Genomic DNA, 19993 nt, shown 5'->3' on the forward strand with positions numbered 1-19993 from the left:
TCCGATACATAGGTAATCAAGCCAAACTTCACAGATTCAATACTGGGCGGCTGGCATTCCTAACAACGAGTTTTAAACTATATCGCACTTCCCGTTTAATGTTGTATCACCCACAACGAACAAAAAGATCTTTTTGTGGCTATAATAATTTAATTGTTTTGATGTTGGCTATCCAAAACAGTTTTCAATGCTTTTTCTGAGCAATGACTAATATATCAATGGTGAACTTGAGGCCATTTAAAGCTAGCCTCCATGTTTACAGGAAGTGAGAACCTAGATATATCAAAGTTTAACTAGGAAATACAAACTTTTAAATCGAAGCCCTCGGTTTTTTATGCTTAAAACTACATGAATATGCAAACTTATGTGGTGACCACAAAATCTGTTGGTTCTGCAACAGTGATTTTGGATGACAGTACTGGATTTGTACCCCCCGACCTCCCTCTATTCTCCTAGCATAATCTGCTTTTCATCTCGATGCTGATTGGCTGAAAGCGCTTCAATGTTTGCCGACTTTGATCAGTGTGAACTGGTTGCCATTATTCGGCGGATTTTGAGCATAGGTGAAAGATGGATGGAAGAAAACCTGCCTAATCATCAAATGTACCAATTTTTTCTTTCATTTACACTTGATAGTTTAACGGTTTATTGTGCCAAATTGATATCCGAAAGCTTGGTCAATTCTCTCGAACAGCTTTAAGATTATGGAGCCAAACTTTCGTATTACTTCTTTGGTCGCGTTCGCCATCTTGTTCGTCCTCACTGGGTGCAATGTTGTGTTTTCAAAAGATTGTAATGTAACTAGACGTCTTGCTGCGGAACTTTTTAAAAGACCTGGTGGAGAGGATAACTCAACAAAAGCAGGTACGCTGTACACCAGTCTATTATATGAACCGGTTGTTTTCGTTAGACAGCCGAGTTTGAATCTTGCTGTATTCTTCCCCTTTTGAAGTTCATCGTTGGGCATCCGCTACAGCGAATCTCGTCAGTTCCGTAATCCGCTTTTGGATGCGAATAAATTTGGGGAGATTTTGCCGCATACCAGTTCTGTATTGCCATATGAATACCTGCCCTGTGTTGTCATCAAATGTAAGAAAGAGCCCTAGGTGATTTTGTAAACTTTCATGATAGCGGGTCAGATTTTTTCTCTTTGTCTGTTACTGTTAGTGGTCTTATTTGATTTATAGTCAATTGTATCATTGCCTCGTGTACTCAAAGGCGTCTCTTGATTCAGGTTGTGTCCCGTTTTCACCCGTTTTATCGTCGAAATGCAAAAACACTTAGCAATAAAGTACCAAATTCTTTTCGCGGCAATCTGGCCTATTTGAATGTGGACCTCGTATATGACATTTAATGTTTCATTTTTCCGGTAAGCATGCGTTTGGTATCAACCCTTGTGAATTTATAAGGGAGTTAGTCACCCGTTTTCCATTCCCTCGCCATGTTTGACTCTACAGAGGAGCCATTGTCGTTACAGTGTTCATTAGCTAGCTAGAGAGCGCTTTTAGCAATCAGAGTCGCTGCAGGCTTCAGCGACAATCTGTGTCTGCGCCATAGGTTGGGCAACTCGATGTTGAAATGACTTCCAACTTGGAGAGTATCCCACGCGCATTCTTTTTTTGTCTAGAGGAAGGGACTGCCGTCGTGTTTCTAGATTCTAGCTGTGCGTTAAAGGACTGTCGCTCTTTTGAAGGAAACAGTGAAGAGCGATACTTAAACAAAAGTTGTTTGAGAGCTAAACGTGCATTTAATTGTTTTTGTCATTTGTTTTGTCAGATACAGAAACAAGTTTCAGCCAGTTTATAAATAGTGAGGCGGCATTTTTCAGGGAAACGACCGACCAGATGATTTGGATTTGAGTTCACAATGAATGCATTTTAAGCGATTAAGGATTTTGTTTCTTCAACAAGAGAAAATTGACATTATTCCAGAAATTGCACATCAATATCAATTGTGTTTAAATAAACAGGAAGTTGAACTATTCATGAAAAATCAAAATTTTCTCATGTCTCCCACCATGTTTCTTGTAATGTTCAAGAAGCGTTATAATTCGTCAGTTTTTCTATTCCGTTGCCAAATTTGAAACTTAATGATATGGAAATGTCACCTCCACTTAAGGAAATGACAGAATTTAACCGCAAGTGATTCGAAAGAGTGAAAGAAGATACTAAAAGTAAGATAAACAGTTTTGGTGATTGGCCATTTTGACACTGAGCAGTTCAGAAATATCTCAGTGCTGACAAGCCTAATGCAATCTGTCTACATATTTTCAAAATGAGAGCATTATTAAAATTTAGGCATGGTACGCAAATCTTGATACGGAAAGTTAAGTAGTTATTTAGCAGTTATTCTCAGTCATTGTCAAATGAAAAGGAAATTCTGATTGCTCCTTAAAAAGAATGAGGCACATTGCAACCATGATATGTGCCACAGGCATATCTCCTAGGCCACCAACACAGAAGTTCACCAGTGGTGTTTCCCATGATTTTAAAAAAGTCTTCCTGAATTACATTAAAAACCAACATCCAATTTGGGCCAAAGGTGTTTTATTTCACACAGTATTTCAATAAAAGCTTCTTGGCATTTTGCCCAAAACAGCTGGCTCTCAAGAAAGATATGAAATCAGAGAAAAAACACAAAGCTTGAAGTGTTTTTGAAATTCATGTTAGTGAAAATTATATTAGGGGGATACTTTGGTAAGAAAATTTAGCCAGTTTCAAGAAGGTCACTCATATTCTGTGATATCTAGCAGAATCAATTTTGAAAAGGTTATTGATGTTGTTGTGAAGTTGTTGATTGTTGATGATTTTGTGAAGTATCTTGCTGTCCTTTACTTTAGTTTTCATGTTAAATTTGAAAAAAGGAAATCCCACTTTCCAGTGCTCTGGTCATAGTCATCCATTTCTTCTTTATTTATGCTCCTCTAACTCATGTAAGACTTTATTTATGCTTTGCAAAAAGTTGAGCTATGTTTACCAGACAGTTTTACTGTATAAACAGGTTTTCTTACTGAGTAGCAGGTTCACTGCACTATGGTTCACTGAAGTCTAAAGGGGGTTCACTGCACTATGGTCCTGAAATTTATTTAGTAGCCCTGCCCATTCATTTAATAAGAACCAGTAAATCGAAATTTAGACTGGCTGTTCTTAATTTTTACTTTTTCTTGAAAATTTGAGGCTGGATTGTTCCTATTTTTGTTCTTAAATTGTTAGGGTGTAAGTAGTACAGTTGCCAGCTAGTGTGCTCTAGGGTGGTTTCCAGGCCTCATTTGCCAAAAAATGAGTGAGGCATTCTTTATTCACAGACTAGTTCCAAATTCATTGAAAAAGCACACTTAATGGCAAAAACTCCTCATGTTTGAGATGTTATTTTTTCAGGGGGTTTCACAACAGTGTTCAAAATTACATTTTGCAGGTAGTTCAGTCTCAGCCTGGTTTTGTGTAGTCATTTGAATTCAATCCAGCTACTGTGGCATTTGTAGCATTCTTTTTTGCTCCTGTTTGTGTAATGTTAGTGCTTTTCACTATTAACCTGATACTTATGTGTGTCTTTATCATATTTTAATTTTGCTGGTAAAGAATTGTTGCATCCTAAGACAAGGAAGATAGTGATAAATAGTATTTGGAACTCCAAAAGATATATATACACTTGCACCTCCGAAAGCATTAGGCAATCAAAGTATCTGATTATTACCTAGAATGATAAAATGGTAACATTGTAAAATAGTATTCAGGTATGAAAAGTTAGACTGAATTAACAACACCATTCATTAAAATATGCAAATCGTAAACCCCCAGCCTAATTTTGCCCTCACAATTTCTTTGCTTTGACAACAGAGTTCAATTGCCACATGATACTTAGTTAAGAGTTAAGTTTTTATTGTGGTTGAATAAAGAACCTTTTCTTGATCTCTATACTTACATCCTTCAAATTTGTTCCTTTTTGCACTGTTTTCCCAATGCTTGTCTTTTTCTTCACATTTTGCTTCCATTTCTCAATTCCAAACATCTTAAATCATCAAGAAAAATGTTTCTTGAGATCTTATTGATACATGATCTTTGTTAAGACCTCACCCATCTTCTGATATAGAAACATATCTTAATGCTTTTAAATTCGGTACTGTTTCTTCTTTGTCAAGGAATTTTGGTTATGACCTTAATCAGTTCTCCTAAGGGTTAAGATACTATAGAATCAGTTGTAGTGTATAGTTTTATTGGTTACTGAAAGAGGTAATGTTAGATGTAACAAAATAGAGATAAAATATCTAAAGTGACTCTCTTCAAATAATAATAGAATTGTAATGTTTTTCAAAAACCTTTTCAGATGACAGTCAATTCATCTGTCTTGCAAATACCACATGCTGCTCCAAAGTAATGGAAAGGAAGCTTTTGCTATTGAGTGAGGAGATCCGTCTTCAGATGGTTTCAAGTCTCCATGGCAACATCTCAGAGTCTTTTTTAAATGCATCTCAAAACTTTAAAGGTATGTATGAATTCTTGTCATAGTATTGCAGATAAATATTGTCATTCAGAGGGAATGCTTGTAAATATATTACCAGAGATGAATAAATCTGAAAATAATTAAAGGCCTTTGAACTATTTTGCCACTTATTTTTTTATATTTTGACATGGAGCTTTACTTTGAGTTGGTAGAAATAGCAAAATAATTACGCTTAAACAGTGATTACCATGATGGGTAAAATGCCTGTTTTTGCTACTAATGTAGGTGTTGACTCCATTGAGATCAATTAGTTGTGAACCATTCATTGCCGCTGGGATCAACAAAGTATATTTTTTTGGAAGTAGAACAAGGGAATCTTATGGGTATTTCAGTAGAAAAAAATGTCTTTTTTGAATCAGTCTGTTCTATTAAGTGCAATATGTAAAGATGTGTTTTATGACATGGTCTGGTGTGTGTGATTTGGCAGGCAATCATAATCTTTTAAGAAACAGACTGATTCCCCAGCCTAAGCAGTTACATAATAATCTCTTTGATAGTTAATTTTACTGGGACATTAAGAGATAAAAACTATATAAGATCTTTAACAAAATTTATAACATTTTATTTCCTTCAACTCTATGAAATCATGATGTGAAAATAACATCTTTGAACTGTGTGATTGATATGGGGATCTCCAACTACCTTTCTCAGGTTGACAGGGGAATAGTTTTAAAGCCTGTGGTGCCAGCATGAGCCATGACTGAATATTGCTTCATGTTTCAATCTCCTTTTACAAGATTTTTTATGACTGATTCCTCTGTTTATGTTATATAGAGCCTTATAAACAGGCTGGTAAATAGTACCTTTCGTTATCTCTTTTCTGAATAGTTAACCAAATTCAGCCCGTCAGAATGCCATAGCAGGCTCGTAGGCAGTCAGAATGCCATAACGGGCCTGTAGGGAGCTAATGCTTTTTTGTTCAATGTTGTATAATGGTCACCCTGACCCCACTAATGGCCTGTACTCAAACTGTCACAAATTTACTTGTTTCTATGTTCATAGAAGCCCTCTGGCATTTTGGCCAGCCCTATTTGCCCTCACCTCCTTCTCAATGAGCTATATTTCCACAGCCTTTTGTCTTCAGTATGAAGTGCTGCAAGAGAGTGTGTTTATTTACAGTAGCTATTGCAATTCTGGTTGATTTGAGTCAAAAATAGAAATTTTCCAAAATGCAAATGTTATGATTTTGAAGACAGTGAAGACAGTGGTAGTGTTTCCAGCAAGTCTTAGAAATCAGCAGGTATGGATTTAAGTGGAAAGGATTGGGGCGTTAAATAATGATTTGATATTGGTGGTAACCTCTTCAGCTTTTTACAAAATTTACCATATCATGTATAGACCAGCAATGATTGAAATTCCCATTTTTAAAATTCAGTTTTTAGCTGTAAGGATAAGAAGATAAATACAGTAAATATTTTGCATCATTATGTTTCTACTCACTAACAATATGTTCTTTCTACCAAATGTGAGAAAAATTTACTGAAGGGTACAAGAATATTTGGAGGGTATGTAGCCCCTCCACCTCCACCCCAAGTATATGTGTCCCTGATAATCAGTGTTAAAATTGACCTTGTTTGTGAGACTTTTTTGGCTATAAAGCTGTTAGTTGGTTGTAGAAAATGGCAACAAATTTATGGTCCTTTAGTATTTATTTGCTTAGTCAGCCTGAGTGTCAAGAAGTGGGTTAGGAGGGGCAAAAGGTTTGGGGCCCTTGCTTCAATTGGACCCTTGATAACCTCTAATGTGTTTTTATCAGATTGTTGCAAAATCTGTTTACAAGGCAATATCTTTTTATTTCATTTTTGTGTGGAATCGATGCCTGTAAGTCTATTACAGAGAAAAAAAAGTATTTATCTTGCCGGACCTTTTACTTGCAATAGTTTCCGGTTGCAAGTAGAACTGTAATACAATCCCACTTCAAGTAGGCTATATGGCCCTAAAGAAATCAGAGCTGTATCAACATGCTTGTGTTCATGTTTCTTTTGTTTTGGCAAGTTTGTATTTTTTACTCTGGTGATTTAAGAGCAGACAGATTACTTCCAACATAAACCACCAGTCAATGTTTGGTTTATTCCTTTTTTCAACATAAATTTTTGTCATATTTGTGTTCCAGTCAGTGTTGTCAAAGGCCGATAAAACTCTAGGGTCAAAAGGTTGCAGAACACAAAAAGGTGTCTCAAAGCAGATTAATTCACTTTACCACTCTGTGACCCACCCATTTCCTGTTTAAAGTGAGGCAGTTTCCCTAAAACGGATTGTTAGGCAGTCTGCAGGATTGTTTAACATTAATTAGTATTCTAACATTGCTTCTGTTAAACGTAGCTTAAGGCAAGCTTTTCATTCATTGAAACTCTAACCCCCTACATAGAAAAATGTATCTGGTTACAATGGTTTTAAATGAAGAATAAGAAATTGTTAAGAGGCTTTTCTCGAAATGCCTAGGCAAAATATTGAGGTGCCCCCTTGCCATATCAAATCATACCTCAATCATACTCAGTCGACCAATAGATCACATGATCACAACGAGAAATAGCGCGAAGGCCTTCTGGGAGCATTGTTTTACTGATAATGGGCGACCCGAATGACCTAGTCATGTTTTCATTTTTTCATATCTTTTCTGTCTGCGTAGATAGCCTCTTGTAAATCAGGTGTCAGGAATAGGTACTTTTTATTTATTAGTATTGATACTCGAAACCATTCAGAGCTTTTACATTTCATATGCTGCACGGATTCTCGTTAGGTCATCACGGATTTGACCCAGCTAGACTGTGTAGGTATTGTCAAGGACTGATGTAATGTTGAACAACACTAATATTCGTCAAACATGCATAATTAATTGGTTTTCGTTGTCATATGGATTTCGGCTTGACGTTGCTCGTAAGCGGTGCAAGAATTTCTTCTTCACACTAATTATTAAGATCTTGGGGCAGCCAAAGTTAACCCAACACACACCGCAAACATGCCACAACAACAACTGATAAGCGCTTTAAATATCAGCTAGTTAGCAGTGCTCTTAATCCGCTTTGTTATTTTCGCAGTGAATCAATACCTACTTTACAGGCCTCTGGAGCATGTGTCCATTCTGGGCTCTTTGTTGGCAAAATTCCTCAGTTATATAAAATTCTGTATACACAACAAGTGATAGTGTAATTTTCGCTGTATAGTGAAAAACAGTAGTGAAATAGAAAGCAGAAAAGAGAACAGACAACGAAGAGACTGTGACAATTTCTGTCACCAATTAACTGGCCTAAGACTGATTGGAACCATGATGGCTTTGCATAAGATCTTTTCGGTTTCCGATGACCAAAATTTTGTCGTCGTCTTTATGTTCATCTTGTTATAAACAAGAGTTTGTATTTTTCAAACACAGTGAGCTAGACAATGAGAGCTTTATCATAGAATCTGTTCGCTTTGAAATGGTTTTTAAGTCCTACTGTGCAAATTTAATCATCAGCTGAACTGGATTAGGTGTTGTGCTTCCTTTTCTTGTAATCAACTTAAGTCTTGTTGTGAAGCCACTGTTCTTTATATATGCTGATCATATAAGGCCTAAAACCGTTTCATCTAATGCAGATGCAAATGGAGTTCCTTGGAACAGTGGAACGTGCCCCAGTCTTTCCTTTTATGATATATGCAGGTACGAGGGTGCAGTGGTGTTTGAAATTAAGGCGGCCTGAAGATAAAATTTTCCTATATTTACCAAAAATTATCAAATTTTACGACAATTTTGGTGATTTGGTGGGTTATAGCCCTGTCACCCATCCTACTCTATGTCATTTTATAACTCTAACCTCAAAAATTCAATTTTTAAGGTTGAGTGAAACCAATGTTAAATGTTTCGCCCAAATCTAAATTCATCCTACACGTCCCTTCCAATGTGGTGAATGTATTTTGTTCAACGATCCACCTGATAGAAATTATGGTCCTTTGTCAAGCTAAGTATGCTACCCCGGTCTCTTAGGATAAAGTATGAAGAATTTCCAAGGTAACGAACCCCGAATCGCAGTCTGCCCACCCCCTCCCCCCAGCTTGCCTAAAATCTCGCATTATGGTCCGTTGCATATGAGGTATTTCGTGACATTTCTTCTGCATCTTATAATAAATCTTCCCTTTACCCTGCAGGTTTTTACAAAAGTTTAATTGAAACATCTTACAAGAACCTCGACACATTGTATTCAAGAACATATTCTGACAGATATAAAAACCACAAAGTCATATTCCGTCATCTCTTCACGAAACTGGTCGATTACATGACAGGCAAAGAAGAAATGGATCTGAAACAGACCGTTGACAACTGGTTCTCAACGCTTTACCAGAAAGTCTATATGATCTCCAATCCCGGCTTCCATTTCGATGCAGTGTACCAACACTGCTTGCTAGAAACTGCAGATGTGCTAATGCCATTTGGAGATATACCCCGTAAAATCAGCTTGCAAGTAAAGAAGTCCTTTCTTGCGTCTAAAGTTTTACAAGATGCTCTCTCTGTTGGAAGCAGGGTTGTTGATGAATTGCTAAACATGAGATCAAATGTAAAGTGCGCGGAAGCGTTCATGAAGATGACCAAGTGCCCAATGTGTTCTGGAATTGCGGAGAAAGTGAAGCCTTGCTACAAATATTGCATGAATGTTATGAAAGGCTGCACTGCGTACCCAGCAGTCGTGGGTCCTGCTTGGAACGCATACGTCACAGCTCTGCACAAGCTTGCCATAAAGGCAGATGGACCTTTCAGTATGGAAGCAATTATCGACCCTCTTGGTGTTAAAATTTCTGAGGGAATCATGTTCTTCCAGTTCAACAGACAAAATATTACAACACATGTAAGCTTTTTGTCATTCAAATTTTTATCAGCTTTTTGTCATCTTTTCTCGATCGAATCTGATATACATAGGCTCTTTGGAAAAAGTGAATTGATAAAAACTTATCATAGGTTTTGCAAATCAGATACCTCGGTTGTATCGATAGTACCAATGCTATTCTCCCTTTCTTCACAACTGTATGTGAAGCGAACTAAAGCAGACACACAGTATTGGCACTTTCAGCAATCGTTCGTCTACTAATCCTGCTTTTGCTACGAGGACTATACTGATCCGGAGGCACCATACATTATTCATGATTATAAATATTTATTCATGTTATTGTTCCAAGGTCATACGTATAATCCGGATTCTGCTTCTTCAGAAACGTACTCAAAAAAAGTTATAAAAGGCCGTCTTAACCAAGAAGCTGTAATAAGACTTAAATTTTTCTAATTCGATTTTGACAATGGAATTTTTGCTTTTAAGATTTTACATATCAAATTACTCACTTTATTATCAACAGGTCATGAAAAAATGTGGAAACCCCCCACCTTCGGAATTGAAGTCTTTGACGAAAAGAGACCTTTCAGATGGAATGGCTTACCCATATAAATTTGATAGTGGCAACGATGCGCTCCGCCCAACAACAGCATATGGAACGAGCTTATACAGGTATGAATTAGATTAAAAATAGCAGACATTTCCTGAAACTGAGAAACCTTACCACAGTTCTATGGTCGGAAAGGTCTGCCTTTTAAAGCCTACTCCATAGCAATAAAAATTGTTGGTACTCATGTTTTTGCATTATAAAAGAGATTGCCATGCACGCCAGCAGTCGAAACTGGGTTAATTCCAAGCTGTCTAATAATTAGAGTCAATTCATGGTTGCTTTAGACAAAAATAACTGATCTTGTTGAAGTCATTGCTCTGTTGTATTTTTAACTATTGGCATTGAAGTTTTATCCGCCGTCCCTTTTCAATCTCAAAGGAAATAATCCCTCCGAAAAAATCCTTCGGTTCTTATAAGCGTAGCCTCTCTGTCATCAAGGGCCTATCCATGGAAGAAAAACAGTGCGCTTTATCCTTTTTTGACGCCCTCTAAAAGAGGCCTGCACTCCTGCTCTATTTAATGCCTTCATCTAACAAACGCCCGAGTGAAATAAACTTTAATTTATGCAAGACTCGTTATTAACTTTTCGTTGGAGCCTCTTCACCTATTATTCTTTTATATCCGCCGCCGGACAATTCAAATTAACATATTTCGGACAAATACTAATGAACAGCAAAAAGTGAACGTTTTCATTGTTTGAACATATCTTTGTTAACGCCCCAAACCTTTCCTAAATTGCAAACTTTGCCATTGGACTTTTATTCATTATCGGGGCGTTGAAAAGAGCTTTTACCGGATATGTTTGTCCTTTGCAGGAAGGTAAGTGGCAGCAAGATGTCATAATGTTTACTCACTTCTTTCAATCCTAGATTGATAACAAATTTAAAGAAAGTTCTGGCTCTGTTCAAAGATCACTGGGTATCATTACCGGGCAACGCCTGCTCAAGTGGATTTGCTGCACCTGACAACGATATGGGAAAATGCTGGAACGGCGAGGCGGTTGATAGGTATGCTAAACTCTGTTGATAAAATCTTTTATGCTACAAACTTACAAAGGAAATATGGATTGTGTTCACATTTAGGTTTCTTAATTGCACGCACCTTTTCATGTTCTCCTAACGCTAAGCGCCCAGCTAAACGCCCGGCCAATCGCCCAGCTAAACGCCCAGCTAAACACTCAGCTAAACATAGAGGTAGTTGTTCTTTTGAAAGGGTTTCTCTTCTTAGGCCACTGCAAATTGTTTAGGCTATCTGATAGAGTCCTACTTTCGAGCATTGAACGTTATTTACCTGATTCTTAAGAATGAATCTTATGCAGGAAAAATCGATTCCACGATTAAGAAGGTTTCTTACTCCGCTCGATGAGATTGAGAAGGTTTCCTTGTAAAAAAGTTACACCTACAGTGCAGATGAGACTTTCTAAGCTGTGAGTTGTAATAAGCAACTCTCGCTTGATCAGTATTATCTATAATTCTTAATTTTGTTTTAAATTACTTTTTATTAGTTATAAGAAGCCAGTTGTGAAGGATGGTGTTGATGGAATGTTCAAAAACCCAGAAGTCAGCCTTGACAAAAAAGATCCTCATCTTACAGTTACTAGGCAAGTAATCAAACTGAAAGAAATAACTCAACGCATTCTGTCAGCTGTCAATGGTGCTGATTCTAACCAGATAGACTTGGAAGAAAGCAGTGGGGATGGGTCTGGTTATGGCTCTGGCAGTGGGTCTGGCGGCGGTGATGGAAGTGGGGTCAAACCGACGGGATGGACCCGGACTCAACCCGCCACTTACACTGACGTCATCAACACTATTGAGGACAAGAAGACGCCACCCAGTTCCCCAACACCCACAATGGGAAATACCATTGACGAAAATGACAAAAAACCAGACGAGAATAACAGCGAAAACAGTGCTGACATCAGCAAATCCGTTGGTGGCAAATACCCAGGAAGCACTTCGTCTCTTGTCACGGGACGGCATAGTTTCAGTGTTCTATGCTCAATTGTTGGTTTCTTTACGTTTTACCTTTTATTTCAGTAGATTTTAGGTATAATAGAGAAAATATAGCATGGTTGGTAGTAAACTCATAACTAAATGATGTGTTTTTGTAGAATTGTAAAAAGCCCTTCCATGCCATACCTTTTGGAGATAAGCCTTTCATCCAACCTGCGCCATCAACAAGTCACTTACAAACTTGTACGTGACACGATGTTACTGTGAATCAATTCATTGACAAGGTATTTAAGCATTTTTCAACAGGGAAACACTTTGCTGTAGATGTCGCATCCCACTTATGCCCTTGAGTTTTGAAAGAATTGTTCCATAATCTGCGTTATTTTCGCAAGACATTGGCTTTACTAGATTGATCTCAATTACTGCGGCGGTTTTTTAACTGAAGGCTGTTCTACCCTGAAGTGACTGAAAAATGTAGTATTGAGGAATTATTGATTCTTGGAACAAGGACATATTAACCTAGATTAGAAGGAGTTTCATTACTGTGGTACAGAAAAAGAAATTTGCTGTAATTCATTCGCTTAAGATGTATTCGTGAAGTTGATCATATGCTTGGAAAGAAAGAGATCTCAGATTGATGTTATGTGTCTAAATTTTATTGATATTCATTTTTTGTAAAACTTAACTTTTATTATATTGGCTGTATGCTTGTAATGGAAAGTTTTTTAGTAGTTTCACAGATAAGCTCTCTATTGACAAGAAGTCGTGCATTCCTCTCTCTCGTTTTCGAGTTTAAAATTATGTTCATGTACATTTCAGAAATGACCACTATAAGTTTCTTGTTTCAAACCAACAAAAACAGCCTATTTGCTGTTCGCATTTCTCCTCTAAATTTTCCACTGAAACGAAATGATCGCCAACACTCCTTTTGCGAAACTCAATTCGTCGCTCCAATTACAAACAAAACGTATTTCAACGAATATTGTGTAAAGGATTTATGACTTCTTGCTGACCTGGTACTTTGAATTCTTCAAATAATTTCTTTAAACAAACGATTCTATAGATAAAATGGACATGTACAGATAGCTTTCGACGTTTTTATCCGATAGTTAGCGGATGTTAGTTTTTTATCAAACGGATTAAACTTGACTGTAGAGGATAGGCCATTAGATTTTTTGTTACAAGTATTTAATTTGCCTGTGTAATAAAATTCTGTCTAATTATTTTATCGGTTTTGTCACAGATTCTTGACAAAACATGGTTAATTTGTCTGTTTTTATAGGTTGTTCACTGCCGTTTAATTAGACGTGGCTATCCGTCCTTGTTGATTGAATTAAATCAACTCCTTGAATCAGTGAAATCAAAGTAATGTCATCAGAAATATAAATGTTCAATATTTTTGAATCGGCAACATAGCCTGACAGACAGTGAGTCTTTCATAACCTTTTAGCAACCAGCTTAACCACAAGTTTAAATCGTAGAAGTATAGGCCACAGATCATTTTAAGCTTTCCGATGGAACATTCTGACGAATGACCAGAAGTCACGATTCTGACAGCATGAGAAATGCAATGTCAGCAGAGTTTCGATATTCTGATTTTTCAAATCTGACGATGCTATTGGAAAAGCGTGCAAAACTGAGGAAGACATAATAAAACATCAATATGATCTGACATATAAGCTGAAAATCGATATCGAATAATTTCGTTTTGTCAAATTAACATACTCCTTAGCAGTTAAATTGTGCTTTGCATTTTATGATACAATAATGAAGTTTGCTTTAAGTACAAAATACGATAGGCTGAATTGGTATTTGTTCCAGGTTACCAAGTAAAACGTAAGCAAACAAGGGTAAGATGGTCCTGAGAATATTTAACATTTTGCAACCACAAAACTGTAGGTGGCGTTTTCTCATCATTTTGCCCATTTATTTTTGTGCTGTTGATATGATAAACGATAAGACAGCCATAAATAGAAACCCCAACCGTTTTTGAGGGGGTTGAAAAGAAGGGACAATGGCCTCCTTCCGCCGACTAGCAACAGCTCGTCCATTTAGAAGTCGTAAGCCGCTCGACCATTAAGCCCAATCTCCAGTGAGAAAAAAAACTGCGAAATGCGAAAAAGTTCGCGCGAAATACGTCTTAGGCATGCGCAGTAATCTTTTGCTGGGATTTCTCGCGAAGAATTTCTCTGCGAAAAAAGTTAAAATGAGTTTAACTTTTTTCGCTTTTCGCTTGCGAAATCCTTCAACAGCCAATCATATTCCGTATTCTTTTGTCGCGCTTCCAAACTTTACATTCCAATGTCGTGAGGTCAACAAAAGCATTCAAAGGAATTTGTCGCGTGAAGTATTTCGCAGCGAAATTTCGCAAGACTTTTTCTCATTGGAGATTGGGCTTTAGCTAATGCATGAAGAAAAGGAAATAGAGAATTAACATGCCAAGAAAAACCTGGAAATACCCAGACAGGGTTGGGAGGGGAGGGGAGGGGAGGGTTGGGAGGGGAGGGTTGCAACATCAACATAAAGTTCATACACTCACTCAAGATATATAGACACTCGCATGTTTTTTGCTTTGGCCCTATAAAATAGCTTTTAGGAGCATTTTCAAAGGTTTATATGCATTTTATCTTATTCAAGCATATCGAATTGTGCAATTAATGCACTATTAAACTGCCAAGGGACTGTTTTAACATTAAACTTTAGAGCCAAAGTTGTTTGACAAAATGAAAAAATCAACAGGCATGACTTTTTGCTTATAGTGCAGATCACGTTGATTTTTTATCATAATTTACACAGTTTTGCAAGCTCTTTTTGGTGGTATCACGGGATAAAAAATATTCGAATGTCGAAATTTTGCGGACTTTTTTCAAGCTTCCGGAAACGTGACTTCCGGCCATTTGCCAGAATGATTCAAAGGCTTAATACAATGATCTGTGTTTCTAACACAAATATGTATTACATAACTCTCTTTAGGAATTTTGCGAAACCACCTAGTGATTTGCCTTTACCGAATTTTTGAAAGTTCAAATCATAAAAGTAAAGGCTTACTCTTATGATTTAAACTTTCAAAAATTCGGTAAAGGCAAGTCACTAGGTGGTTTCGTAAAATTCCTAAAGAGAGTTATGAAGTACATCTTTGTGTGCAAAAACATTGGTGTGATTGTGCTTCAAATTAGCTTAGAAGAAGTTTAGGCTCGCTGCTCTCTCCCTATCAAAATCACCTTCTATTTAATTGATTTTGCATCATGTTGTTTTTTCGGTTGTACTGTCGAAATTCAAAAATTCTAAAAATATATTTTTCTTATGACGTCACACCTGAGATCCATATTGCGACCTCTGATGTATCCCTTGACACCGGATTAAGGTTCAAAGTGGGAACCTTGACTGTCATCCTTTTTGCTGTGTCATGCTGAATCGTTATTCCATAGGTTGTTCTATTTTCAGTGTGAAGAAGTCACGAGAATGCCAATCAAATTCTCCAGCTGCCAATCATTTTGAACTTTCACCAATCAGTACCTTTGCACAATATCATATGATCAGTCACATGATTTTATGTATAATTGGCGTCGTTGCGCTGAAAACGCATTCAGAAAATTTGGGTGAACGTCTGACCTTGCTTCAACAGTGCTTGAACGGGTGGACTAGCCAAGTTGCATTTATCTAGATTTTACTGTACAAGAATTAAGAACCAAAGATTAAAAATGGCAGTTTCACAAGTAAGACAAAACTACCACGAAGAATGCGAAGCCATGGTGAACATGCAGATAAATCTTGAGCTGTACGCTAGCTATGTGTACATGTCCATGGTGAGATTTTATTTTGTAAACTCGAACTTAGGCCATAGTTGTTCCGCCATGTTTTTGTTGACACGTCGGAAATTTAACGATAGTCTCGATCTTTATTTCAAATTCTTTTTCTTTTTAGGCCCAGTACTTCGACAGAGATGATGTTGCTCTCCCAAACTTTGCAAAGTTTTTCAAACATTCATCTGACGAGGAACGCGAGCATGCGGAAATCGTAAGTTTCCTCTAAAATTGGCCTCGTATTTTTGCTTTTTAAATTATAAGTGAAATTTATTTTTCGATGTCGAGTTATCCCCATTATTGTCTTAGGTCAGAACCATCGGTTCATTGCCACATTGATGCCACTTGTACCTGTCTTAGTTGGTTCTGACTAAGCACTTTGAATTGTTTCCAAAGTAATAAATCGTTTCCTTTTTGTAGCTAATGAAGTTCCAGAACCAAAGAGGTGGACGTATAAAGTTGTCTGATGTGAAGACTCCTTCCAAGGACGAATGGGGATCAGGGCTCCAGGCAATGGAGGAAGCATTGGCACTCGAGAAGAAAGTGAACCAATCTTTACTTGATCTGCATACAAGGGCTAGCACCCACAACGATGCACAGATGACAGATTTCATTGAAGGAAAGTTCCTGACACACCAAGTTGAGTCAATCAAGGAAATTGCAGGTCATGTCACCAACCTCAAACGTGTTGGAACAGGGCTGGGTGAATACTTGTTTGACAAAGAAACTCTGGGTGAATGAACATTGAAACCATGAACTTGCGTTGATTTTGGAAAGAAAAACTCTTTTTTGTTGATTAAAGAAAAGTTGTGACATGTATTACATAGTTTTCACACAAATGCACTGAATGAACTAAAGTAAACAAAAGTTGCAATTTTTTACTTGTTGTTTCTCTTTGAAATTTTGATGACACAAATGGTTCTTTTGACATTAAAGTTGATTTAAAATTTCAGCAATCTAAACATACAATATTTTTTGATATTTTGGGTATAGGATAGATTGCAAGTTATCAGTAAGTGCAAGATGAGGTCCTGAGTAAATTTTGCTGCATAACCACATAAGGCAAGTCAGCAGTTAGGGGAAGGAGCAAATTTCTGTAGTGTGAGAAATGGGGTTGGTGGATTTTTTCAACAAAAGGGGTGGTGTGGATGTTTTCTTGCAGCCATGCACACATTTTGTTCTCAAGGGGTGTGTTCTCGCCCATACGCCAACAAAATGAGTGAGCCATCCTTTATTTATTAAAAATGTTGAAAATGCGGACAATGCACTGCTGCTAGGTGGCAAAAAACTTCTTTTTTGAGATTGGATTTTGAATGAGTCTCTGGACTTACCAGAATTACTAAACTCATCTTGTTCTTTATTTGTTCATTTTAAACCATTTTGAGGCTGGTGGTTATATTAAATTGTTCTTATATGAAAAGATTGAAGTCAATTAATGTTTAGATAGGTGTTCTTTTGTCAAAACTGAATACAGTAGGAAGTGCTGTTTTCCTAAACAGTTATTTCAAGCATTACAGAATGGTTTTTCTGAAAAGCATCTACTAGAAGGGCAGGGTTAGAAACTTACCATAGTAAAAAAAGGGTTGGCTGGAATCAGGGTAATTTTTTTGTCAAAATATATGAGGTTGGCCGGATTATTCCAGAAGCGCATTTGATATCAGCCACCAATAAATACATAAACCAACTGTCTATTCTACCCAATCATATAAGTGCTTATAAAAAAGGACAACAGATAAAGCATTTATATAGTTTTGCAAAAGTTATAATATAAATACAATTTATGGAGCAAATACAGTTCTCACAACTCAATTTAGATTGCTAAAATCCCCAGGTTTATTTTGTACAAATATGTCTCATCAAAACACTGTTCAACTTTTCTAGTTTCTTTACATCCTGTGCGTGCTCTGTTCTGTATTTCAAGCACTAAAAGAGAAATATATTTGAAAGTAAACATGTAGTCTCATTCTCAAAGAAGATCAAATTTGACGAAGCCATTAAACAATTTGTCATCCAAACACTGTAAAAATCAATAATTTCATTGTTTTAAAACAGTGTGCAAGGGCTACACCTTCAAATTGAAAGTGGAAGGGTTCACTGAATAGAAAAAAAATGTACAATCAGTAAGAATATATCTTGCCTAGAAAATGCAGAGGGGGGGGGGGGGGGATTGTCTCTCTGCAGTAAACATTTAAGTGAATAGGAAAATTTTAAACAACAACAACATGAAAAGTAACATGTGACTTGAAAATGACACCCACAACTTTGTCATCTGTTATCTTCAATACAAGATTTCCATCACAGTTTCTATACTTGACAACAAATCTAATCTAAAACAAAACAAAACAATGTCAGTTTCATTCTAAAATAATGCAGTTTGCCAAGAGATGTTATTCATTTTATACCAAAAACAATAAAAAATATTGTGTTCCTGTGATTATTGATATCTTGACTAGCCATCCTTGGGCAATCTAGCCAAATATTTGCTACTCCATTCCAAATCATCTGGACTTACTAAGTTAACCACCACATCAAAAAGTTTTATTGTCAAAAAGCAACTTTTTTGCATTTCAATGTTTAACTGTTGTACTAAATGGTTGAGTTATTGCAAAAAATTTGCACATATGCAAAAGCGCAAAGGAACATCTGAAAGTGTTTTTCTTTTTAACAAAAGACAATATTCTGTGCTGTCCACAGTAGAAATAGACATGACAACATCTGGTTCTGGCTATGAACGGCACTTAGCCAATACATTAACAATAACCATGTAAAAAAACACTTTGTGAAAAAAGACACTATCTCCATTGTCAGGTGCTTTGCATGTGCCAGCTTGGGGCAGGCGAATCATGGACTTAGGGTAGATTACAGGTATATTAATGATGGCATTAGATAACAAGATAGGTTAAAGTAGAGGAGTCGACGAGAGAAAGTAAACACTGGGTTACTGATGCTGATGCCCTGATACATAAAGCTTTCCTCAAGTTTCTACTTCAGTTAGTCTGTTAGTCGCTTCAATATATGCTATGGATGCCTCCTGTTGGGCTACTGTAGAGAAGAAAATCAAGTAAGGCTTTTGAATCAATGCTGTTTAAATCCAGCTTTTGAAACACCTGGAAGTTATACCCCATTTGAAACAAAATTGCCACAATATAGCTTTGTAGTTGCGAAAGTATTGTATCAACTTGAAAACAATGTTTAGATTTGACATTCCAGGTTCCATGGAGAAAAGACTTTTGAAACTCTCTCTAAAAGACCCACAACAATGTATTGTAGGTTATTTAATGTCAGTTTTTACAATAGTGAATATGGACTAATAAAGACTATCTAATTGAGGTACCACAACATGAGAATATCTTTCTACAAAGAATGCAGACTGGGCTTTCACCAGCAAACCCAACTGCAAAGTATTTTTGTATGGGGAATTATTTTTAGCAGTTCAGTTCAGTTTTTATTTTAAAATGCTTTTGCCACTTATGCTTGCACAGGAACAAACATTGTTTCGAAATATTGGTATAAAAGCTGCAGAATTTTATTCTTTAATAGTATTTCCGAGCCTCATTGTGAAACTGCATGGGATTCACATAAAATCCTTGCTGCAATCTAAATTTGATAATATGCGGAGACAGGATTTGAGAAAAAACTATTGCTCAGGCAAGGCATTCCGTTTGCACACCAAAACTCTGCAGTCTAGCCAGCACAGTGAATAGAAAAGAAATCAGTACCAAAAAGTTAAAAGTTTAACTTAATCGCAGCAGATACATGGCTACATTATATTTTCAAGAACTGGGGAATACAAATTAGACTAATTTCATTTTGGAAGATGCTTCTTAAGAAGGTAAACATCTTAAAAGTAAACATTTGATTTAACTAGCAATTATCTTATTTTTTATGCAATTCAATTCTCTTAAAAATCAAAATCAATCAACCAATCAATAATTCGATCGTCAGTTGAGTTGAGTCACTGGATGCAAAATGTTTTGATTAATTGCGTATTTTGGTCGCAGCTTATTCCAAGTCTCTCAATTTTTTCGCAATAAATAAATCGATGTAGATGTCACTTCTCCTAGTTAATACTCAATCAGGGCGACGTGACCCTACTCTTAGATATAAAGTTGGGGTGCTGGCAACAAACAATGCTGATAACAAAAAATTAGAGTGCTGATAACTAGAATAAAGCCATAATTACCTTATCTGGATTGTTTAGGTACAGAAGCTCGGCTCTTTTGGCGAAATCTTCCCAAGATTCGACATACGGTCCTTTGGTTGTCATTTTTTACGTCGAAATTAATTGCAAGAGACGAGAAGTCGACACGAGTGTCTTGTTTGTTATAGCGT

General features: G+C 36.7%; 3 protein-coding genes across 3 annotated transcripts; 2 read left to right on the forward strand and 1 right to left on the reverse strand.

Annotated features, from left to right (window-relative positions):
- Positions 1 to 529: 529 nt before the first annotated feature.
- Positions 530 to 13123, forward strand: LOC148957605 (glypican-6-like). The gene is made up of 6 exons (XM_089114956.1): positions 530 to 864; positions 4324 to 4482; positions 8623 to 9317; positions 9820 to 9968; positions 10776 to 10913; positions 11411 to 13123. Exons 1-6 carry the CDS (start codon positions 705 to 707, stop codon positions 11943 to 11945), a joined length of 1836 nt encoding a protein of 611 aa, XP_088971082.1. The 5' UTR covers positions 530 to 704; the 3' UTR covers positions 11946 to 13123.
- Positions 13124 to 15434: 2311 nt separating this feature from the next.
- On the forward strand, positions 15435 to 16528 carry LOC135684337 (soma ferritin). The gene is made up of 3 exons (XM_065199865.2): positions 15435 to 15664; positions 15783 to 15875; positions 16082 to 16528. The coding sequence occupies exons 1-3, from the start codon at positions 15560 to 15562 to the stop codon at positions 16400 to 16402; spliced, it is 519 nt and encodes a 172-aa protein (XP_065055937.2). The 5' UTR covers positions 15435 to 15559; the 3' UTR covers positions 16403 to 16528.
- On the reverse strand, positions 16141 to 19986 carry LOC148957606 (signal recognition particle 9 kDa protein-like). Its single transcript, XM_089114775.1, has 3 exons — positions 19845 to 19986; positions 17920 to 17988; positions 16141 to 17584 (listed from the first exon to the last, which is right to left on the reverse strand). The coding sequence occupies exons 1-3, from the start codon at positions 19926 to 19928 to the stop codon at positions 17495 to 17497; spliced, it is 243 nt and encodes an 80-aa protein (XP_088970901.1). The 5' UTR covers positions 19929 to 19986; the 3' UTR covers positions 16141 to 17494.
- Positions 19987 to 19993: the final 7 nt, after the last annotated feature.

The sequence above is a fragment of the Rhopilema esculentum genome, chromosome 21 (genome assembly GCF_057945365.1).
Source record: "Rhopilema esculentum isolate cy_ngs chromosome 21, ASM5794536v1, whole genome shotgun sequence".
Lineage (NCBI taxonomy): Eukaryota > Metazoa > Cnidaria > Scyphozoa > Rhizostomeae > Rhizostomatidae > Rhopilema > Rhopilema esculentum.

Coding starts and splice junctions, on each gene's coding strand:
- LOC148957605 (XM_089114956.1), top strand. CDS start 705: ATGGAGCCAAACTTTCGTATTACTTCTTTGGTCGCGTTCGCCATCTTG. Junction 865..4,323: donor GGATAACTCAACAAAAGCAG/GTACGCTGTACA, acceptor AAACCTTTTCAG/ATGACAGTCAATTCATCTGT. Junction 9,969..10,775: donor TATGGAACGAGCTTATACAG/GTATGAATTAGA, acceptor TTTCAATCCTAG/ATTGATAACAAATTTAAAGA.
- LOC135684337 (XM_065199865.2), top strand. CDS start 15,560: ATGGCAGTTTCACAAGTAAGACAAAACTACCACGAAGAATGCGAAGCC. Junction 15,665..15,782: donor GCTATGTGTACATGTCCATG/GTGAGATTTTAT, acceptor TTTTCTTTTTAG/GCCCAGTACTTCGACAGAGA. Junction 15,876..16,081: donor AACGCGAGCATGCGGAAATC/GTAAGTTTCCTC, acceptor TCCTTTTTGTAG/CTAATGAAGTTCCAGAACCA.
- LOC148957606 (XM_089114775.1), bottom strand. CDS start 19,928: ATGACAACCAAAGGACCGTATGTCGAATCTTGGGAAGATTTCGCCAAA. Junction 17,989..19,844: donor ACCTAAACAATCCAGATAAG/GTAATTATGGCT, acceptor GTTTTGTTTTAG/ATTAGATTTGTTGTCAAGTA. Junction 17,585..17,919: donor AGATAACAGATGACAAAGTT/GTGGGTGTCATT, acceptor TTTCTCTTTTAG/TGCTTGAAATACAGAACAGA.